This window comes from Thalassophryne amazonica, chromosome 19 (assembly GCF_902500255.1).
Source record: "Thalassophryne amazonica chromosome 19, fThaAma1.1, whole genome shotgun sequence".
NCBI lineage: Eukaryota > Metazoa > Chordata > Actinopteri > Batrachoidiformes > Batrachoididae > Thalassophryne > Thalassophryne amazonica.
Genome location: NC_047121.1, coordinates 31,580,204 through 31,605,012, shown reverse-complemented (window position 1 = coordinate 31,605,012; position 24,809 = coordinate 31,580,204). Strand labels below are relative to the sequence as shown.

Sequence of the window (24,809 nt, the reverse complement as noted above, 5' to 3'; positions counted from 1 at the left end):
TCCTGTCCCCTTTGCAGAAGAGCACCCCCAGAGTATGATGTTTCCACCCCCATGCTTCATGATTGGGATGGTTTTCTTGGGGTTGTTCTCATCCTCTAAACATGGTAAGTGCAGTTGATTCCAAAAAGCTCTATTCTGGTCTCATCTGACCACATGACCTTCTCCCATGCCTCCTCTGGATCATCAAGATGGTCACTGGTGAACTTCAAACAGGCCTGGACATGCGCTGGCTTGAGCAGGGGGAGCTTGCTGCCCTGCAGGATTTTAAACCATGACAGCATCATGTGTTACTAATGTAATCTGTGTGACTGTGGTCCCAGCTCTCTTCAGGTCATTCACCAGGTCCTCCTCTGTAGTTCTGAGCCTTCTCCGAATCATCCTTACCCCACAAAGTGAGATCTTGCATGGAATCCCAGACTGAGGGAGATTGACAGTCATCTTGTGTTTCTTCCACTTTCTAATAAATAATCATAACAGTTGTCTTCTACCAAGCTGCTCGCCAGTTGTCCTGTAGTCCACACACACTGATGTTAAAAAGGTGAGGTGCGCCTCTGCTGACCATTCACAATTTACAAACGCGTTTACTGACAAATACAGAGCACAGGAAGCCTGTAAAGAAGCTCTGCAGCTCACCATCAAGCAAAAATAAAAAAAGACATTAATAATAATAATAAAAACATTTGAATGTGCACATGTCCAATTGTGCCCACTCTGGTTTTCGTTCAGGACAATTACATGAATAAACACAAGCGCGCCCCCCCCCCCCCCCCATCACCCTTCCCTCCCATCGGGCATTGTGCAGCCTCCACATATGACTTGAACATTGATGGAACTTTGACAGGTGCAGCGTGGTTAGCACCTGTGTGTGCACAGACAACCTCTGGGTTCTCGCCGTATTGTGCTCTGGGCCTACCGCTGTTCTGTGCACACCTCCAGTAACAGTGGCCTTGACAATCAAAATCGGTTTACGCATCATTTTAATATCCATCCATATAATTGCAAACGCGTGGGTGTGTTAAATGTTCATAAGTGTGTCTCTGATGTGCACATCACTCTGATGACTTCTTGTTTTCACACTACAGTTCCCAGCATCACCTTTACATGTCCACAGTAGAACAATAGCTGTAGAAACGTGCGTACCCCAAAAGATAATTCCAAAAGATAATTCTTGTGTCACATGTGTAACGGAGGCCAGCAGGTGTCGCTGTGCAGATGTAGTTAGTAAACCTCACTCCCAACAGCTCAAAAGGATTCTCTGGTCACAAGGCCAGAGCCCTGGGTTTTAGCCTTCTGGTTAGAGAGTCCGACTTCCATGTCTGATCATGAGTTTGCGTCCCGAGGGGAGCGAATGGGCGGAGTCATAACAACACAACGCAGAGTGCAGCCGCTACACATGCAGTGTCCATTTCACCAGACTACGAGACTCTTATGTATCACCTGACTGCAGCTGACAGATGGCTACTTTCAAGAGGTGGGGATGGCCCAGTTATCTGGCTGGGTGGTTGCCATCCAGGATCCAAGGTGGTTCTGTGTTGTGGTGGACCTGACCTGATAATGTGAAAACTCTGTCACTGTGCACTTTTTGATTTCCTGAACAGCAGGAGGACGTCACACAGGCGTCTACACACAACATTTAAAGCAGCGTCAGTTTATGTGGACACACAGCAAGTGATCTGAACATCACGTCTGTCTGAGAGGACAGTGAGCGGGGCACCGCAGGACCATATGACAGGCCAACAGTACGACAAATACCCAACTTTCAGTCACATATCAGCAGAAATACACTGTAGCAAACGCTGTTTGATCAGTTATCACGGCACTTTTCTTCTTTTTTTTTTTAGAAAATACGTTTGTCTGCTTGTTGATTAGAGACATTTCACATTTCTTTTACAAGACAGTGATTGTGGACGAGTGGGAGAGTTACTGTCTGGGTTCAAATCCTGTGAATGTTGTGGGGTTTTTTAAACCAGGGTTATTTAACCGTGGAGTTCTGTATTGCGTCCCCCTTTATGTATTATTTATATCAACTCAGTGATATTCACTAATTATACAGCTGGTTTTTTCATTTTCCTCCAAATCAGCAGCGTGATGTGGTGTTTCTGCTCGAAAGACACCATCGCGTGCACAAACCGTTGCGCTGGTGTTGTGCACGCCTGCTCATGTGTGCTAATTTCGAACTGTTTCGTGCTGTTTTCCCATTTTTGTCCACACTTCGCACTATGTGTGAAGGGGCCATAAATAATGCAAAGACTCTCCCACCTGCAGCTCTTTGTGTAGCTGCACTTACACACATTTACAACATGAGACCTTAACAATGTCAGACCTGCCTTCTGTGGCGCTGCAGTCTGGATTTTAAATGTTTTATTTATCACAAGAATTTCATCTGAACCACTCTGCCATGACACTGTGTCTGCTAATGCACCCAAAAAAAGTTTTTACCATTTTACATTCGTAAGACAACTATCATCAACATTAGCATGAACAAATGTGACAGATGAAAGGTATCCACCTTATTCCTAGCCCCCATGAGGCCTTGTGTGAATTATGGGTGAGACTTCTGGTATGAACCGGTGTCGCAGACTGAATGGTCCCCCCCTAAAAATTGGTCCGCCCTGCCTCCACTACACGTGTCATTTCGAAGGTCAGCAGCTTGTCTGAAATGGACTCTCTTCACCCAAAGTGATCAAATGGATTAATGGGATTATTAACCATCAGATGACAAGGTAAAACCTCTTAAATTATTCTAAAGTCAGTTATAAGCAAAAACAAGGCCGTTTGAAGCAGTGAACAATCTGAAAAGCTCTGAGGCGTATCAGGACCTGCACAGTAATAAGGTTGGTTCCGTTCTGCTGGAAGAGGTCTTGGGACACAGCTTATTTACCTTAAGGCAGACGTAGAGGCCAGCAGAAGCCTTAAAGTCCCACATCACTGAGCCTGGGATTGAGTTTCAGCATCAGGTGAAATGCAAACAGCAGGGTGTTCAGGCAGATGCCTTGACCTGCGATGCCTTTGTTATTTATAATGTATGAACTAATGTGACAGAATACATGTGAGCCTTAATTAAAATAAACTCTAAGCCATATTTTTACATTTTATTTTACATTCCTCCACGTCCATTTGACAGTGATGTGCCTGCAGCTGGTTATCTGGACATCTGGAGTTGGACATTTCCTTTGACACAGTCTTTACAGACACATGAAACACCTCCAGAATTTCTACTTTTCGCATCTGCTTCCAACTTTAGTGAATGAATTTGTTTCAAAGAAGGTTCTGCTCTGCCCCAAATATCTGAATCTCTTAAAAATACAGTCATGACTTTAGGCCCCTTCACACATTGTGCGAATTTGGTCAATTTGCGCATGAAGTGCGAATGGAGCAGAAATCGTGTGCAAAACATGTAAAATCGTAGCTGCCTCGTACACCTGTTGCTACATCTGTTTGCACACACCAGTGGCTGAAAGACAGAGTGTGCGCTGTGCGAGCCCATTGAACCCTCTCGCGGCAGGTGTCAGCCAAATTTCAGGTGACACGTACGAACATCTAACACCGCTCATTTGGCACTTAGAAAAAGTGTGACCATTCACACTATTAACATGACAACAGTCAGCAGACAATCATTGTCATGCAGTGAAATTTGTCTAAGTGCCCCACGGTGTGGCACTGGTGTGTACACTGAACTGACAGGAGGCGTGGCCATCGACAGAAGCAGCTGTGGAGATCTGTGGATCTGGACATCCCAGCTGGACAACATGTATTGTGTTTGGACGGACATGGACTAACAACTGCTTACTGTGACGCGCATGTGTCTGCTTGCTGTCATCACGTGGACATAAATAAAAACATATATCGCTTGGTGACAGGCTGCAGCAAGCGAGCACACGCACGCTGCAGCCCTTGACAGACCATCAGATCATAACATGCAGCGGGCGATCTGACTGTCACATCACCTAGGTCTAAATTAAGTGTTAGGTGGTCAAACTGATGTTGATGTCTCGCTAGACCAATGACCCATCATTTCTGTCTTCTCCGAATTTAAAAGTAAGAAATTGCTAGACATCCAGTTTTTCACTTGAAGCAAGACAATCTTCAAGTCTTGATGTGTATGAGATTGCCAGCAGTTATCGGCATGTACAGCCGAGTATCATCAGCATAGCAGTGAAAGGTAATGGGACATTTTCAAGAAATGTTCCCACCAAGACGTCTGGTTAGGGAGAGCTGTGTTGTGTGTTCGGTGTCCTCAATAAACAATAACAGTATCTCTGCTGTCACCAAGAGAAATATTTTAAAAGCAATTTGTACCTTTCACAGCTCCAAACGGTGACCACACGTGAGGAATTTGCTTGGCATGAATGTGTCAAACATGCGGGTTTCCCTAACTGCCCCAGATATGACATCATTGCACGTGTGCATATCGGCTACCCAGTGGTAACTTGAAAATCAACCATTCCATAAAATCGCAGTATATGTCCAATGGATGCTATATAAAGGGAAAAAAGTAGGGGGCCTAAAACGGATCCCCGTGGAACCCTGTATTTCATGTTTGAGGTGACATGATTGTACAGGACACAGAAAGAGCGACTGGCAAGGTAGGATGTCAACCATACAAGGACATTCTCAGCAATCCCATAGTGATACTCCAACCTACTGAGCAGTATACAATGATCCACCGTGCCAAAAGCAGAGCAAAGATCTAAAAGTAATAGAACTGTGGTGGTGTCCAAACTCATTGCTAGCAGGAGATCATTTTGACTGTAGTAAGAACTGTCTCTGTGGAATGATGCATTCTAAATGCAGACTGCAGTGGCTCAAAGAGGTTAGTCTCAGTAAGGTGGCCCACGCGCTGCTGTGAAACTATTTTTTCAAGGATTTTATGATAGGTTTGATATTGGCCTATAATATTTCATGAGACTGGGGTCAAGGTTTGATTTCTTAATACAGCAAGCCCAAGAGTAGACCACGGGTCCTTAAACAGTTTCAGTGGTATAGGGTCAAAAAGACATGCTGTGCATTGAGCAGAAGTTACACATTTTGTCAGTGCAAACATTGAGATAATATCAAATTCAGTAAATCTATGTGGGGTGTCAGCGATTACATCCACATCAGTAACCCGGTGCAGTGGCGGGACGAAGGCATGCATGGATAAATTTGATCTTGTTGTGGCTGGGGTGCCTGGCGTGCCTGGCTGGCTTTTGTTTGTCTTCTGTTTTCTGTCTTCTGTTTTTCCTTCCAGGTGGCATGCGTTCAGGACTGAGTGGCTGTGTGGCTGAGTTATTAGGACCTCACCGTGATCACCTGAGGCTGGTCATGTGCAGCTCAGTCAGGACTCACAGCTGTGGTGCATCTTTATGGATTGGGGCATGGTTGCATTCAAGTCTGGAGTACACAGTGTGTATTTGCCAGAGACTCGACCTTGTGACCAGACGGGTGAGATCAACGTTTGGAGAACCATCTCATCATCATGGACGCAGAGACCGTACCAGGTTTGATGCCATGGTCTGTGAAAGAGGAGGGGGTGAGGTCTCACGCTCGTCAGCACACTTCCTGAGGTACTTTAGGTTTTGTGACTAACATGAGTACAGTCAGTAAATGTGGTGTCCCTCACACCTTATTATATTGAGCTGTTATGTTAGTCATTTAATCAGCTTCCACTGCAGTGGAGAATTGAACTGGGTGTTCCATGCCTGCAGGGTGGGAAGCTGATTGGTGATTAAGCCAGGAAGTGTTTGCTGTTTATGTACACCTTTGAGTGGTCTCTCTGTGTGTGGAGTGGTGGACTCACATGATGGTTTCTTCTTTCACAGACTCGGTTGGTCGCGGCCACCTGGGGGGTGTCGGCAGGGTCCTTGGGTCCGAACTGTTCTGGCTCCGGACCGTTTGTGCTGCTGGGAGCGCACCGTCTTTCCACCTCGCCAGACCGCGCACTTATTTGTTAAGCACTCACTGTTATGTCATTAAATTCTGTTATCCTTTGAACCATGCTCTGTTTCCTTTTTGCTGGGTCCTGTCAAACGCTGGTCGGTTCTCCGCCCGCGTCCGACACATAACAGATCTAATGTTATCTATTTTCTTTTTGAAGTAATCTAAGAAATCTGAGCACTAAATGGAAAGTGACTTACAGGTGATTGTCTGTGACTAAGCATTGCCAGCATGTTGAGCAAGAACTTTGAATTATTCTTGTTTTGGTTGATTGGAGTAGTAGGCATGTTTTATATCCAAAAGTATATGCTTATAGCCAGAATAACATTACGCCATGCAGGCATAGAAAATTTTGTAGAAAAAATGGCATTTTTTGCTCGAGACTTATGCTTGAGACGACGGAAATGATCACTGAACCAAGAAGAGTGTGGTTTTAGCATAGGCAGAGCCATCATGTCCAATGTGGTTGTGAGTGCTGAATTTAAGCTGTCCACAAGACTATCTACTGAATGATCATGTTCCAAAAGTGACACTAAGATGTGTAAGAGTGTTCCATGATGCATAACACAAAATGGCCAACACACATCCAAAATGTCCTTGTAAGTATCTGATCTTAACCTAACTGCTTTTCAAAATGGCTGACACACGAAATATCCTTGTATCTGGCTCAACTATCTAATCCTTTTATAAGCTAATATTTTTTATAGCTGTCTAATTGATAAAACCAAAGTATTCGCATCTATTTGGACAGCATGATGGAACACTCTGAGTTATTGCATGACACTACACTATATTCCAGACATACACAAACACTAAGATTTTTACATAACCTTGAACGCAACGTGAGCAGACACCCGCCAATACCAGCAGACACCCGCTAATACCCACCTACTTCACTTTGCAGCCAAGCACATAGAAACTGATTCAAGACAGGCTAAGGGCCGCCCACATGGAGGCCGGCTTAGGCACAGAAACAAAAGTTAGCATAGGAAGGAGATCTGGGCTCTTTGGTCTAGGTGACTGCATGTAATCTGGTTCAAAGACCCCAGTGCTGTTAGATGACTCTCTGTATCAGGGCTTGAACTTTTTTCAATACAACATCTAAACTTTTAAGTCCTTTTCCTGTCCAATTCTTTTTGAGATCACTCACCACAATAAAATAATCTAACAGATGTCAGGCAGTCTACCTCCAAGTTCAGTTGTAGTTGAGGAGTTGATGGGTTGTTGGGATGATAAGTATACCTTATCACGTCTGTTTATGTATCATGCCCTTTATCATGCCCAATGTATCTGTATCAGCCCGAGTCCAAATAATAAGATATTTATCACATATTACAACAAAAATAAAGAGCAAGAACTGCCAACTCCATTTGTCAAGTTCCACCGGAGCCCAAGGAGCCCTCTCTTCTTGGTTCCACTCAGCCATTCAGTGAACAAGTTCACATCACTCTCCATTTTCCTGGTGGTGTTCTTGTTCTCTTCTCCACAGCAGCGACGTGATGTGGTGCAACACGGTAGCGTGCACAAAACCATCGCAGCGGGATCATTCACACCTGCCCCTTCCGACGTTGGCTTGATGTTATTGTGCGTCATTCATTCGGGCTGTTTCGCTGTGATTGACCCTGATTCCTACTTATTCCTACTATGTATGAAGGGGCCCTTGTAAACATTCAGGAAGAGATAGGGCTGTGCTGGTGCAAGTGGCTTGTGCACTAAAACATCTCAGTTCAAGACCACCTGTGGCTTATTCTACAAGTATGTCTACAGTTGCATCAAGAAGTGTCAGTCAGATCTGCTGTGGTGAACCTGACCAAAAGAGAGAAATAAAATAAAATAAATAGAGCTGTGAAATTCTGCAGTGTTGTGGATGTGCTGGTGCAGGGGACCTGATCTCCTGTGTAATTTGTGATGGCTATCAACTTATTTCATTCACTTTATTGGGAGAAATCAGTTCCATTTTAATTTGCCTTTTTTCAAAGCTTAAATAGGAGTTATTTCTATCTGAGCATGAGAGTGATGTACTGCAGGGGGCACTCAAGTACCGAATCATAATTTATGATACAGCCCTTTGCTGGATGACATCACATTATGCAGTGACGCTGCCCTTTACATCTCATCATATTTCTCTGAAGATTTAGGAATCTGGCAGTTTGTGTTTTCTGAACATGGAAATCATCATCAGGCGTGGCTTCATCACATTATTTGTGTTTTTGCTGTGGACTCCAGGTCATTTACAGCCAGATCAACCACACCAAACATCTGACACAACTTAAATTTTCTTCTAAATATAAGCTATGATGAATCCCACTCACCTCTCAAACTTTTCTCCACACAGGACTTACAGATGGATCTGATGTCACCCAGGAATCCACAGTGTGGAACAAAAAGGATGAAAATGTGACGATACACTGCAGCCACAATAAGGGAATAGAGTATTACCAGATGTACTGGTACAGACAACTACCAAGAGAAACAATAAAACAAGTCGTTTTCACTACTGCAAACAGTAACCCTGATTATGAACGTGGCTTCAGTGAGGAGAAACACGCCGTCACTAAGCCTGATGCTTTCAGTGGAACGTTCACAGTCAAGAACCTGGTGCCAGAAGATAACGGCTTGTATTTCTGTGCTGTGAGCCAACACAGTGATACAAACGTACTGTGTAGCTGAACAAAAACCCCTGCACAACTCTGACACTCTATTTATCTGGTGTACTGCAGGGGGACCTCGAGTACCACAAATACTCCCTGATACACTGTGATACAATATGTGGGTTTTGATACACCAGCTGACAGGCAGCAGTGCTCCCATTCATGTCTCTACAAGTCAGCCCCTCCCATCACATACTGACAACTGGTCTCTGAGGTCATCATGATCAGAAACACAATAACGATGGCAGCAAGACTGCTCAAGGTCATACTCCTCTGTGTTCTAGGTACTGAAGTGATTATTTTAACTTGTGTCAAATTTTAAACCATTTCAATGTATAATATAGTTTTGATTGTAAAATGCTGTAATTCTCTGGATATTTTACAGGTCTAAGTGATGGAAGTGATGTTACCCAGACCCCCCTGCTGTGGAAGGAACAAGGTCAATCTGCCATGATGGACTGCAATCACACTAAGGGTGCTGCTTTTTACCAGATGTATTGGTTCAGACAGCTGCCAGAAGAAACAATCAAACAAGTTGTTTTCACTACTGCAAACAGTAAGCCTGATTATGAACGTGGCTTCAGTGAGGAGAAACACGCTGTCACTAAGCCTGATGCTTTCAGTGGAACGTTCACAGTCAAGAACCTGGTGCCAGAAGATAACGGCTTGTATTTCTGTGCTGTGAGCCAACACAGTGATACAAACGTACTGTGTAGCTGAACAAAAACCCCTGCACAACTCTGACACTCTATTTATCTGGTGTACTGCAGGGGGACCTCGAGTACCACAAATACTCCCTGATACACTGTGATACAATATGTGGGTTTTGATACACCAGCTGACAGGCAGCAGTGCTCCCATTCATGTCTCTACAAGTCAGCCCCTCCCATCACATACTGACAACTGGTCTCTGAGGTCATCATGATCAGAAACACAATAACGATGGCAGCAAGACTGCTCAAGGTCATACTCCTCTGTGTTCTAGGTACTGAAGTGATTATTTTAACTTGTGTCAAATTTTAAACCATTTCAATGTATAATATAGTTTTGATTGTAAAATGCTGTAATTCTCTGGATATTTTACAGGTCTAAGTGATGGAAGTGATGTTACCCAGACCCCCCTGCTGTGGAAGGAACAAGGTCAATCTGCCATGATGGACTGCAATCACACTAAGGGTGCTGCTTTTTACCAGATGTATTGGTTCAGACAGCTACCAGAAGAAACAATGAAAAAAGTCCTTTTCACTATTCCAAACATTAAGCCTGATTATGAACGTGGCTTCAGTGAGGAGAAACACACCGTCACTAAGCCTGATGCTTTCAGTGGAATGTTCACAGTCAAGAACTTGGTGCCAGAAGATAACGGCTTGTATTTCTGTGCTGTGAGCCAACACATTGATACAAACATACTGTGTATCTGAAAAAAAAAACCCTGCACAACTCTGACAGCTCTATCTATCTGGTGTACTGCAGGGGGACCTCGAGTACCACAAATACTCCCTGTTACACTGTGATACAATATGTGGGTTTTGATACACCAGCTTACAGGCAGCAGTGCTCCCATTTGTGTCTCTGCAAGTCAGCCCCTCCCATCACATACTGATAACTGGTCTCTGAGGTCTTCATGATCAGAAACACAATAACGATGGCAGCAAGACTGCTCAAGGTCATACTCCTCTGTGTTGTAGGTACTGAAGTGATTATTTTAACGTGTCAAATTTTAAACCATTTCAATGTATAATATAGTTTTGATTGTAAAATGCTGTAATTCTCTGGATATTTTACAGGTCTAAGTGATGGAAGTGATGTTACCCAGACCCCCCTGCTGTGGAAGGAACAAGGTCAATCTGCCACGATGGACTGCAGTCATACTAAGGATGCTGCTTTTTTCCAGATGTATTGGTTCAGACAGCTGCCAGAAGAAACAATGAAACAAGTCCTTTTCACTATTCCATACATTAAGCCTGATTATGAACGTGGCTTCAGTGAGGAGAAACACGCCGTCACTAAGCCTGATGCTTTCAGTGGAACGTTCACAGTCAAGAACTTGGTGCCAGAAGATAGCGGCTTGTATTTCTGTGCTGTGAGCAAACACAGTGATACAAACGTACTGTGTAGCTGAACAAAAAAACCCCTGCACAACTCTGACAGCTCTATTTATCTGGTGTACTGCAGGGGGACCTCGAGTACCACAAATACTCCCTGATACACTGTGATACAATATGTGGGTTTTGATACACCAGCTGACAGGCAGCAGTGCTCCCATTCATGTCTCTGCAAGTCAGCCCCTCCCATCACATACTGACAACTGGTCTCTGAGGTCTTCATGATCAGAAACACAATAACGATGGCAGCAAGACTGCTCAAGGTCATACTCCTCTGTGTTCTAGGTACTGAAGTGATTATTTTAACTTGTGTCAAATTTTAAACCATTTCAATGTATAATATAGTTTTGATTGTAAAATGCTGTAATTCTCTGGATATTTTACAGGTCTAAGTGATGGAAGTGATGTTACCCAGACCCCCCTGCTGTGGAAGGAACAAGGTCAATCTGCCACGATGGACTGCAGTCATACTAAGGGTGCTACTTTTTTCCAGATGTATTGGTTCAGACAGCTGCCAGGAGAAGGAATGAAACAGATTGTTTTGACGACTCCAACTCCTCCATATAAATATGAAAGTGATTTCAGGAAGGAGAAATTTCCAGCGACGAAGAACGATGCTCAGACTGGATCTTTGACCGTGGAGATGCTCCAGGCTGAGGACAGCGCAATGTATTATTGTGCTGTCAGCCAACACAGTGACACAGATGACTTGGACAGCTGCACAAATACAGAACTGTTGGGGGTTACGGTAAATATCTCATTTTATAAATAAGCTATAGGGGGAGCTCTAGACTAACACGTATGTTATTAACCTTCTTCAAGGAAGTCTGGTTTTCATTGATGTCTGTTTTAATAGTATAATAATTCTGTGCCAGGATTATATAAAACACAAGAGACAGTCAGAGAGTGCAACACGTGCTGATTTATGCTAATTAATTCTTTGTCATTCAGTGATGCCATAATATATGTTTCCATTTGCCTTGACTTTGAATCAGTTCTGTCCAAAATGGAACTAATTTATTCCTGACTAACACAAAACCATTCCTGCATGTTTAATGTATATTGGATTCCATCCATTTGAGTTACACAGTGGTGACCTTAAATTTGACCTTTCAAGATTGCATGAGCTCAAAAGGTCAAGTGATCATTTGAAAAATGACATTTGACTTCATATTAGTGATTAATTGTAGGTGTGTCTTCAACAGTTCATCAAAACAACTTTTCTCATGATCACCTACACTACAAGCATCAGGCTAAAAGTCTGACTTGAATTTCAATTAATTAATAATAATAAATCATAATAAAAATGTAAATTAAAAAAAAAAAAAAACATTCTTAGCATCAGACCCAAAGTCTGACTTTGGTGTGTAACCTTCAATTTTAATTCAATTTTTATTACATTTATTTATCAAAATAAATTAAATTTAATTACATTTTTACTCAAATAATTTTGTCGTGGGCTGTCCTTCAAACATCCCACTTGTTGTGTGTGATAAATGTTTTATTATTGCTGTTAACAGCTCTCCCTGCATCCCACAATCAAGTTTTATGTCTCTTTTTTCAGGACAACCTGTAATTTCAAAATATATATGCTATAGTTGTGTTTTATAAGTGTAATAAAGGTTTACAATCAGAAATAAGAAAGGAAAAAGTAAAGCAGAAATAATTTTCCACACATTTATTCAAAACACACAGCAAACTATAATAAAAAACTGTTTTGACACTTTATAAAGGTAATTTGGGCTCTTGTGTGAAAGACTGTATAACAAAAGGTTATACAAAATGGTCTATGCATTTTGTTTGTCTTCATCTCAAAGCAATTTCTGTCTGCTATTATACAAAGGTCACATCACAAACTTCTATGAAGTTGACTGTGTGTTTGTTCTCTCCTGCTCTGAAAGCAACATTCACACTTCAAGGCTCATTCAGTTTGAGGAGCGGCCCCTCCCCCTTGCTCCATTGATATGGTAAACAGTGCTTTACACCGGAGCGAGAGAGATTGCCACAGGCACATCCAGTAACATTCACAGGAAAACAAGTCGAGCAATCCTGATACTCACACACTGTTTGAGCACATGAGATTGTATGAGAGGCTCTCCGTCTGCTCCGTCTGCTTACTTTCACTTTCGCTGTGCGTAATGGCGCAGGGCGCATTGGAGCAGCCAGGAGGCTATTCAAACAGGCCAACTAGTAACACATCACTCCTAAAAACAATCTTTGGTGTGTCACGTGAGGTGAATCTGCCCTACAATTGGATTTTGGAAAACCATGTGACGGTGAACCAATTACAATTGGACATTGACATTGCTCACGTCATCACACAGCTTTTATCAGACTCAGACTCAGACTCACTTTTATTGTCACTCGACCCTTACAGGCAGAACAAAATGCAGTTTCTCCAGGTCTTGGTGTAGTTAACTGGGACAAATGAGGAGTGAGGAATATAAAGATCGTGAACGGTGGCTTGAAAGTCCACGGAGTTAACTTTTGAGCAAAAAAAAAAAAGTTTCTATCTCATATCATTAAAAAGTTATTTATACAAGGTCTGTCCGTAAAGTATAGGTCCTTTTTATTTTTTTCAAAAACTATATGGATTTCATTCATACGTTTTTACGTCAGACATGCTTGAACCCTCGTGCGCATGCGTGAGTTTTTCCACGCCTGTCGGTGACGTCATTCGCCTGTGAGCACTCCTTGGAGGAGTCGTCCAGCCCCTCGTCGGAATTCCTTTGTCTGAGAAGTTGCTGAGAGACTGGCGCTTTGTTTGATCAAAATTTTTTCTAAACCTGTGAGACACATCGAAGTGGACACGGTTCGAAAAATTAAGCTGGTCTTCAGTGAAAATTTTAACAGCTGATGAGAGATTTTGAGGTGATTCTGTCGCTTTAAGGACTTTTCACGGTGCAAGACGTCGCGCAGCGCTCTCAGGCAGCGTCATCAGCCTGTTTCAAGCTTAAAAACTCCACATTTCAGGCTCTGTTGATCCAGGACGTCGTGAGAGAACAGAGAAGTTTCAGAAGAAGTCGGTTTCAGCATTTTATCCGGATATTCCACTGTTAAAGGAGATTTTTTTTAATGAAAGACGTGCGCAGCCGCCGCGACGCTCCGTCACAGGAAAAACACCTCTGTTGGAAGCCTTGAGGACAAGTTGGAACATCTCCAGCTGATAAACAATTTCTCATATACTCACTCCACTGAAAGCCATCAAAAGCCAACTGGATTTTAACAAATGGTTATCAACACGGAGGTGTTTTTCCTGTGCCGCCGCGCCGCATCGGCTGCGTCCCGATGCGCGGACCCGTCCGCACGTCTTTCATTAAAAAAATCTCCTTTAACAGTGGAATATCCGGATAAAATGCTGAAACCGACTTCTTCTGAAACGTCTCTGTTCTCTCACGACGTCCTGGATCAATAGAGCCTGAAATGTGGAGGTTTTCAGCTTGAAACAGGCTGATGACGCCGCCTGAGAGCGCTGTGCGACGTCTCGCACCGTGAAAAGTCCTTAAAGCGACAGAATCACCTCAAAATCTCTCATCAGCTGTTAAAATTTTCATTGAAAACCAGCTTAATTTTTCGAACCGTGTCCACTTCGATGTGTCTCACAGGTTTAGAAAAAATTTTGATCAAACAAAGCGCCAGTCTCTCAGCAACTTCTCAGACAAAGGAATTCCGACGAGGGGCTGGACGACTCCTCCCACAAGGAGTGCTCACAGGCGAATGACGTCACCGACAGGCGTGGAAAAACTCACGCATGCGCACGAGGGTGCAAGCATGTCTGACGTAAAAACATATGAATGAAATCCATATAGTTTTTGAAAAAAATAAAAAGGACCTATACTTTACGGACAGACCTCGTAATTTAGTAAAGGTTGGTCTCAGCCGTCATATACAACGCCGTCGGCCCCAGAGGGTTAAACCCTTAGATCTTCAGCAAATGTATTTATAAAGAGAAACTGCATGAACTACACAAGTTTTTTTTATTTTCTAATAAGTTTATTCAATGAGGAGAAAGAAATGCTAAATTTTTATTGTGTCGTAACTTAATTTTTGTTCAGCCTTTGTGACCCTTCTTCATGAAGTTCGATGCAAAAATGTTGACATTGTCCCTATCCTGCAGTGATAAAGCATCCTTAAAAAAAATTACTGAATCTGGATCGTGTTCTGGATCATTACCAAAATTTAATTACTTCTAAGTTAGGCCAAGCTACACCCCTGGTAAAAATGTCATTGAAATCCGTTGAGGATTTTTTGAGTAATCCTGCTAACAAACCAACCAACAAATGGACGCGACCGCAAACATAACCTCCTTGGTGGAGGTAATAAAAACAGAATACAATGATTTGCAAATCCTCTTCAACCTATTATATATATATATATATATATATATATATATATATATAATATACTTAATGTTCAAACTGATAAACTTTATTGTTTTTGTTCAAATATTTGCTCATTTTGAAATGGATGCCTGCAACACATTTAAAAAAAGCTGGAACAGTGGTATGTGTCAGGGATTTGGCTGGGTCAGGGCACTGAGCCCTTGTTTTTCCCCTTGTGGTTCTCCGTCTGCTTCAGCTTTATCAGTAATTATTTTCATCATGAGTTATTCTGTTATGTTTTTCTTATCACTTTGTTACTTTCCATTCTTTAGCCATTGTCAAGTTCTGTTCTAGTTTTGTTCAGCCAGTTTGTGTTTTCATTGTTTTTCATTTAGCTTTCATCTGTATATGTTTTCTGTTATACTTTTGATTTCTGTTGATTAGTCTGTTCCTGTTTAATTCTGCTTTTGTATTGATTTTCTGATCAGTTCTATTTGCTTTTGTATTTATGCTCATGTTTCATTTTGGTTACTGTTGTATTACATTCTGACCATGATTTCCATTTTATCTCTGTTCTGCTTTTGCTGTTTGTTTCCACTCTGCACCTCCCATCATGTCTTCATTCCTGGTCTCACGCCCAGTTACTTCTGTTCACTCCACGCCCTGCACCTGACATTATGTTTTTCCCTCACTTTGATGCAGTCTGTTTTGTTTCCGTTCGCTCACACTCTTGCACCTGCTCCCGTGTCTTTGTCATCACGCCACTTTGCTCACTCTCTTCCTTGCACTCTTGCCCTGTCTTACTCTTTAGCCAGAAGCCACACCCCTTCTAGATTGTTCCTCATGTGCACCTCGTTTACACCACCTGTCCCTCGCTTCTCACTAATTAGTCCACAAGTATTTAAACTCCACAGTCCTTCACTTCTTCACCAGATTGTTGTCTTCGTACACTTTCCAGCGCCCATTCACAATCCTGATTTTTGTCTTGCCTTGTTCTGAACCTTGCTCTGTATTCTTTGACCATGCCTCTCGCTTCATCCCGGATGTCAGTGTTTGCTTGTGCCTCTGACCCCTGCTTGTTTATGACTGCGTCTCAGCCTGATATCATTTGTACATCTGCCACGCTGACTGACCCCATGTGTACCGAACCTGTGCCTGAAATAAAGATCACATTTTCTCTTACACCTAAGTCAAGTCTGGGAGTCTGTACTGCGGGTCCAGCCGCTCCTGGTGACGGGCTCCCGCCCGCCCTGACAGTATGTTTACTACTGGCCCATTAAAAATGGGCCTTATCAGCTCACTAATATCCCAAGCAGGTTAAAACAATATGAACACATCAAGGCAAAAGTTGACTGAAGGTGGACAAAACTAGCGGGAACAACACAGCCACATCAAACAGATTAGAAAAGGACTAGCAAAGCACAACCTCCAAGCACCTCCCTCTCTCAACACCAAAATGTGTAGGCAGTGAGGAGCTAGACGAGAATGTAACAAATAGCCAATTTGTTACTAAATGATTTCACACTTGCACATTTACTCTGTTCACTAAGCACTTTGATGCACATTTGCACAATGGACTGCACTCAGCACTTTAACAACTTTTTGCACATTTGAATAATTTGCACGATTGGTTTTAAAGAAATATAAATTTTATTGAATAATGTCTTTCACCCACTGTTTAGATTTGGAGCCAGTGGGCCCTGGAGGAGCGAGGGAAACATTAGGTCACCAATCAATTGTAATTGGGAAGTGCAAAAATGTTGTGCAATATGTTTTATGGGCCTTTCACACTGAATACATCAGATGCGTGAAATGCGTCAAAAATCGGTCTAAAAAGCATCATTTTCAATGAGACGCGTTGCTTTTTAGATGCGTCAGAAGCATCGCGTCAAAAGCCGAGCTAAACCGATGCTTCTGATGGGAGCGCGTATTGCTGCTTGTCAGCAGGCTGACGCAGTCAAAGTTCAATCCAATCCAACTTTCGATGCTCTGAGCTGTGACGTACCTTTGCGTTGTCCAATAGGAATGACAGGTCAGTCCAAAACACGGAAGACGAGTGGCAGAAACCACTGATCTCTACAAAATGGATTGGTGTAGAAACCACTGATCTGTGCAAAACATACGTGTCACAGGACTGCTCATTTATGGAGCAGTTTTCTGAAGAAAAATCCTTCGAAATGTTTTTTTGTTGTTGTTACCTCAGAATTTCTGATTACTGTTAAAAAAGTTTAGAAATAAATCAATAAATTGTTTAGAAACCTTTCATCTGTAAATTAAAACCACCTGTTATTTCAGATTAGATAATTTCTTGTTTAACATAAGGAACCTCAGACATTTATTTTTAGACAAAATAACATGGACATTTGTACATTATTTTAAGTCTGGTAGATTATTTATACCTCATTTCAACCATAAAAACAGACAGTGTAAATAAATACAAATGTTTATTATAAATGCAACAGGAAATAATTTAACAATGACTGCAGTGTGATTGTAAAGTAGGATTTCTGTGACATAAACCTCATGATGATTTATATATATATATATATATATATATATATATATATATATATATATATATATATATATATATATATATATATATATATATAGTCATTTCAACTTGTAATTTCGCCAAAATATGTAATTGCCTTTAATGTTGTTATCAGGACAGAGTCGTTTCTAAAATATGAATTTGAGCACAATAAGTGGAGAGCTTCTACCTGTGCAAATGTCTTTTGACTTTGATTTCGTGGAAATTTTTAATGATCTGTTCATTTATTGTTAAAATATAAAATGAAACAGCTTCTTTAAAAATAATAAAATAGTTGCTGTTGAAAGAGCCTTTTATTTAGAAGCAGGTGATGTTATGCTGGATTCTCGGGACCAGATGAAGGTCTCTTCTGCAGCTTTGAACTCTGGTGGTGTTGCTGAGACACTTCTGTCCTATTTTGAAGAGCAGAGATGTTTTCTGGACTTCACGGCGTTCAGCTCATCAGTGGAAGTTTGGTTGTCTGCACAGCAAATGTTCCTGATTGGGACAAATAAAAATATTTCTTTAAATATAAAGAAACACTAAACAGTTTATATATAAAAAAGGGAAAAAAACAGGGAAAAAAAATGCCCGAAAAAATAAGTTATTTAAAGCTGAGCTTTTGTGGTGTCTGAAAAAAGCTGTAGCTTTATTTGGTAAAAATAAAAAAGACTGAACCATTTAGAAATTAAAGTGTTCACTCAGATCAACTGTGCTAAAAGGCTACGCTAACGTTAGCCGATCATTAAACCTTCACAGCAGTTCAGTAAACATCACGTTTTATTTTTACATTATTCTTACCTCGATAAAGCTGCAGAACTAAACTCCGTTGGGCAAACTGGGACTTTGCATATATCCAAAAAGTGGAAGATTTCGGACTGAGTGGATTTGCTCCATCCCCCCGGCTGCCTGCTTCGCTCTTCCCAGTGATGATGCCTGAAGGCCGGCTTCTCGCGGTTCGATCGATATCCCACCAAGTCGTCAGTCCTCCCTCCCTGGGAGAATCGTTCTACTGCTGTTTTTTAAAGCTTTTTCGTGGATCAGGCGACCCAAATTCAAGATGGTGGTCGCTGAACTTTTTTCAGGTTGTGGAAACAGCCAGAGTGTGACGTGGCAATCTCTGCCCCCTTGCCGCTTCTGAAGCGACGCGTCTGACGTCATGCGTCGGATGCGTTAAAAACACATCTTGACGGATTGGGACGCGTTGACGGATTGGCCTGAAGTATTCAGTGTGAGAGGCCCTTAAGGTTGTTTTAGTGTTTGGTGTATGTGTTGATGTGTATTGTGGTGTTTTAGTGAATAGTTGTAATCTGTCTCCCTTACCTTCTGTCTTGTGTCCAGGTGGCAAAGAGGTCCCACCAGAAACACATCCCCATGATAAAGGTTCCAGGCCAGACCAGGGCAGGAGAATGTGAGGGGGGAGACAGGTTAAGGGGTTTATTGGCTTATGGATTTTAGTTAGCAGGGGTGTTTGGTTTCAGGGTTTTATGTACAGACATGGTGGGCTTTTAAATGGGTTTGGTTTAGTTAAAGTTATGGAGGTTTTTCAAACAGGTTTTGTGAGTTCATTTTTCAGCTCTTACCTTTTTAGATTCTAATGGTTCAACCCAATCAGCCAGACCACTTTGTACTTTATGCACTGTTTCTTCTTCTTCTTCTTCTCTTTTTTTGGAAAAAACAAATATAGTAAAAAATTTAAATTGTGTACCACGTCATCTTGCCTCTGTCTTCGATCCCTAACGGCCAGACGACTTCACATTTGGTGTCAGAAGTGGGTCCCTGCCTTGGTGAGACAAAATGAGAAGGAAAAGAAGGGGAAAAAGAGGTTCAGAAGATGATGACGGCGAATCAGCTGAAGCCCACACTGAGGGGGCAGCGTCAAGGGGTGAGAGAAGTTTGAGGAACTAACAGACCTGGTTAAGTTATTGGCTGAGTCCCAGGCTGCAAGAGACAGGAAGGGGGACAAAGGCTGGTCCCTGCAGGAGCAGCGCTGGTTGTCCATGCAGCAGCAGGTCCAACAGGTCCAGCAGCAGCTATTAACAATGCAGTCAGAGTGATCTGCGCATCAAAACGACGAGTTGGTGGAGGCACCAGCAGAGGCCGCAGGGGTTGATGGGGTAGATAATGACAGCTACCACAGGCCACAGCGGGAACCAAAGCTACTACCACTGGCTCCTGAAGATGATGTGGAGCATTTCCTCACTACTTTTGAGAGGATGGCTCAGGTGTGCAGGTGGCCAACGGAGGAGTGGGCTTTTCGACTGGTCCCACTCCTTACAGGCAAAGCCCATAACGCCTATGTTTTAATGGACTTTGCAAATACGGAGGACTATGACAAGGTGAAGAAAGCCATCCTTGCAAAATACGAGATTACAGCAGAGATGTACCAACGCCGTTTCTGTTCCCTAAGGATTGAGACAGAGGAGACGCCGCGAGAGTTGTACGTGAGGCTAAAAGAACTGTTTTACAGATGGATTCAGCCAGAAAAGTCTACTGTTCGTGCAAACTCCAAAACCCTCATCATGGAACAGTTCCTTCGCATGGTCAATCCTGAGATGGAGGTTTGGATCCAGGAGCACGACCCCACCACCGCTGAAGAAGCGGCGCGTTTAGCAGAGGTCTTCAAAGCTGCTCGTAAAGGGCCCAGAGCCACCTTCTTCGGCCGGGAACTGTTCCAGGTCCCGCCAAGTAAGTCCTTTAGGGGTGATAGGGGTTTTGGTCCAGGTCAGGGTAATGGTAGTAATAGGCCCTCCCCGTGTTACCCCCAGTCTCGCTCGGTTAAAAAACCTTCTAGAATGTCACCACAGGAGGTCAGATGTTATGAGTGTGATGAGCTTAGTCACACACAACACCATTGCCCAACTTTGAAATCTAAGCATTCCTTACTTTGTTCTGTGCTAAGGCCGGCAATGGTACAGACAGAGCGTAGGATGGGGCGCACAACACCAGTGCCGGTAAATGGCCATCGTGTGGAGGCATTGCTAGACTCCGGGTGTTTTCAGACTGTGGTTTTGTCTAGTTTGGTTCCATTTGAATGCCAGTGTACTGACGAAACCCCTTTAGTCTGTATACATGGAGATGAGCACAGGTCCCCTACTGCAGAGGTTTACCTAACTGTTGGGGGACAGACTTATCTGGTTTCTGTTGCACTACCTAAAAACCTACCTTTTTCCATCATCCTTGGTAACGATATTCCAACTCTTCCTGATTTGCTAGTCCAGGCTAATCAGGGCAAGCCAGAACCTGTTTTAGAGCTAGGGGGGACAGGGTACCTCTGAATCGGCTAAGCTGTGTAATGTTCTCACGAGAGCCCAGTTAGTGAGGGGAGATTTTGAGGAGCTACCTTTTTGTGATGAGAAACTTGAGGCTCAGCCAGGAAAGACAAGGACGTCTAAGTCCCAAAGGAGAAGGGAGACGTTTGCTGGGTCTCAGAAGAAGGCACTGGCTAAGCCCCTTAGTCCAGTGGAATTGAATATTCCTTTAGACATAGCGGCTCATAAAGAAACAAGACCCTTCCCTTAAGCCCTGGTTCAGCAAATTCAAAGAGCAGGAAGGTGTTGAAGTAGGCAACTAGCTGTTTAGATGAAGAAAGTTATGTAATCAAAAACGGTCTTCTCTATCAAGTGAAAGGTAAAGTTGAAGCCTTAGCCTTGCCACAGGAGTTTAGAGAACGAGTTATGGAGCTCGGTCACTCAGTTCCTTGGGCAGGCCACATGGCATTTCAGATAACACTCCGGCGGATTGGGAGCCGGTTTGTTTGGCCGGGAATGTACTCACAGGTCTCCAGATTTTGTAGTTCTTGCGAGATGTGCCAGCTAACATCGGGCAAAAGAGTAGCTCAGGCCCCGCTTCATCCTTTACCAATTATAGGTACTCCTTTTGAGAGAATTGGTATGGACATTGTAGGCCCTTTGGAGAGGAGCTCAGTGGGCAACATTTTGGTCGTGTCAGATTATGCTACACACTACCCAGAGGCCTTTCCCCTTACATCTATTAAGGCTAAACAGGTTGCCAATTGTCTCTTGCAACTGTTCTCCAGGGTGGGTGTGGTTAAGGAGATACTTACTTACTGTGGCACTAATTTTTTTTTGTCCAACCTCCTTCAACAAGTTTATCAGCTGTTAGGTGTCAGGGGTATTAGGACCACATCATATCACCCTCAAAGGGACGGTTTAGTGGAGAGGTACAACCAGACGCTTAAAAATATGTTGCGTAGGTTTGTCTTCTCTACAGGCAAGGACTGGGACCAGTGGTTGCCATATCTGCTCTTTGCTTACTGGGAGGTCCCACAGGCATCAACCGGTTTTGAGTTGTTATATGGACGCCAGGTGAGGGGACCCTTGGACTTGCTGAAGGAGCATTGGGAGCAAAAGGAGACAGACGGAGACAACATTGTGGCGTATGTGTTGAAGATGAGGGAGAGGATTGAGGCGATGGCGACATTGGCCAGGAGAATCTTAAAGCGGCTCAAACAACACAGAAAACCTGGTACGATGGGAAGGCAAAGGACCGAATTTTCACACCAGGCCAAAAGGTACTTTTGCTCTTACCGACCAGTGAAAATAAGTTGTTGGCTAAGTGGCATGGGCCGTATGAGATTACAAAACGTGTTGGTGATGTTACTTATGAACTTTACATGCCAGAGAGACTTAAAAAGCACCAACTTTTCCATGTCAATCTGCTGAAACAATTCATTGTTCGCCAAGAACCTTCTCAGCAGTTGTTGGTTCATGCGGTGAAGGATGATGAGGTGACAGAAAAGTTTTTTCCGGTCTCAGTTACCAATCCTGTTGCCACTGACTTGTCGCAGCTCTCTCCTTCTCAGTGGGATGATATATGCCCTCTTCTTGACCCAGATCTTTTCCAGGAGACTCCCAGTTTTACCGCCCTGGTTCAACACCATATCCGGCTCAAAAAGGATGCTCCAGTGAGACAGAGGAGCTACCGGATCCCTCAGCGGTTGGTTACAGAACTAATAAAAGAAATTCAACTGATGCTAGAGCTTGGAATTATTGAGGTCTCTAACAGTGAATGGTGTAGCCCTGTTGTGCTTGTGCCAAAGAAGGATGGCTCTCTTTGTTTCTGTATTGATTTCAGATATTTGAATTCCACCTCGAACTTTGACCCTTACCCGATGCCACGCATTGATGATCTCTTGGAACGAGTGGGGAGTGCCTCCTTCATTACAACCTTGGATCTGTCAAAGGGCTATTGGCAGCTTGCTTTGGCTCCTGAAGCTCAGGAACTAACAGCTTTTAAAACACCTGTCGGCTTGTACCACTTCCGGGTGATGCCCTTTGGTCTGCAGGGGGCTCCAGCCACTTTTCAGAGGCTCATGGACCATGTGCTCCGAGATGTGAATGAATTTGCGGCAGCTTACTTGGATGATGTTGTGGTATACAGTCGGTCCTGGGAGGAACATCTCCATCATCTCCAGGAGGTCCTACAGAGAATTTGGGCCGCAGGATTGACCATCAACCCTCGCAAGTGTGCTGTGGTGCACAGGGAAGTAGAGTACTTGGGGTACACTATTGGCTTTGGGAAAATCAGGCCATAGGTCCATAAGATGGAGGCCATTCACTCCTTTCCGGTGCCTACTACAAAAAGGAAAGTGAGGGGGTTTATCGGACTTGTGGGATGGTACAGAAAGTTTATCCCTTGGTTTACTGACCGAACAAAGGTCCTTAATGACCTAACTAAGAACTCTGCCCCAAACAATGTTCGTTGGACAGAGGACTGTGATAGAGCTTTCAAGGATTTGAAAGACGCCATCGGTACTCGACCTGTACTTCAAAACCCAGACTTTGACCAGCCCTTCATCCTTCAAACTGATGCCTCAGGGGTGGGACCGGGGGCAGTGCTCCTTCAGGTAAAAGATGGAGAAAGAAGACCAGTCGTGTTCCTGAGTCGGCAGCTGTTGGACCGGGAAACAAGATACTCGGCGGTGGAGAAGGAGTGTTTGGCGATGAAATGGGCCATTGATTCTTTGCGCTACTATCTGCTGGGGTGTCACTTCCTCCTGGAGACGGATCATCGGGTGCTTCAATGGCTGCATCGAATGAGAGAGGCAAATACTCGTATTGCAGGATGGTACCTTGCCCTGCAACCCTACAACTTCACGGTCCAGTACAAACCAGGGAAGACCAACATTGTGGCCAATTGCCTCTCAAGACTGGCAGAAGTATAAGGATGGCCTTTTGATAGGAGGGGGGGAAATGTAACAAATAGCCAATTTGTTATTAAGTGATTTCACACTTGCACATTTACTCTGTTCACTAAGCACTTTGATGCACATTTGCACAATGGACTGCACTCAGCACTTTAACAACTTTTTGCACATTTGAATAATTTGCACATGATTGGTTTTAAAGAAATATAAATTTGATTGAATAATGTCTTTCTTTCACCCATTGTTTAGATTTGGAGGCAGTGGGCCCTGGAAACAAACTGTATCGACATGTTGCGGATTTGTTGGATGGAGTTTTGCTGGTGGATTTTTGCTTGCCCTCACCTTGCTCCACTGACTTCATGGCACATTCAAAGACGTTTCCCCAGTGTAAAATAATTTTGATCTTTTGATGCCAAATAAGAGAAATCTTTTTCTCCTTTCAGCATTGTTTACTGTTATTTTTCCAATTAGATATGTTTGTACTCCTTTACAATACTGGAAGAATAACCAGAAAACATATCCACACCTTTATCAACTCACACTGAAATGTTTACGCTCACCATCTTCATCTGTACCCTGTGAAAGAGTTTTTTCTAAGGCAGGGGAACTGGTGTGTAAGAGGAGAAATTGCCTTGGAGCAAAGACACTTCAGAAACCTTTGTTCTTCAATAAAAATGCATAAATGAATCTATTTTCAGTCTTTTATTTCATATGCTTTAACAATTTTCCATACACAAGTTACAAATTTTAACTCTGAATTTTATTACAGACATATTTGCTATATTTTACAAACCAAATCAGTTTAGCATTTACACAAACAAGGTTTTAAGCAAATTTTAAACTCTTCTCATGAACAGCTTAACTCGACACACAAATTGAGCACATTAAATTATGCAATGATGAGATCATATTTTAAATAGAGGACTGGTGATTAACCATTTCACAGGCTGATATTGCGTTTGCAGCACGGTAACTTTTCCATCTTACTAGTGACTACTGCAGGGGTCACTATTGAGCGACCAACACAGTGCCGACACAGTTTGTGTATTGTGTCAATACACTCCTTGAGGTGTCATCATCCCATCACTATGTCTTGATGTGTATTGTGGGGTT

At 43.0% G+C, this 24,809-nt stretch overlaps 3 gene segments (V, D, J or C); all 3 read left to right on the top strand.

Annotated features, from left to right (window-relative positions):
• Positions 1-8,048: 8,048 nt before the first annotated feature.
• LOC117532003 lies at positions 8,049-8,762 on the top strand. The segment is given in 3 exon segments: positions 8,049-8,142; positions 8,252-8,547; positions 8,637-8,762. Coding segments are annotated over 3 exon segments (417 nt in total).
• On the top strand, positions 8,757-9,463 carry LOC117532002. The segment is given in 3 exon segments: positions 8,757-8,851; positions 8,953-9,248; positions 9,338-9,463. Coding segments are annotated over 3 exon segments (420 nt in total).
• LOC117532001 lies at positions 9,458-10,953 on the top strand. The segment is given in 3 exon segments: positions 9,458-9,552; positions 9,654-9,949; positions 10,743-10,953. Coding segments are annotated over 3 exon segments (420 nt in total).
• The last annotated feature ends 13,856 nt before the right edge of the window (positions 10,954-24,809 follow it).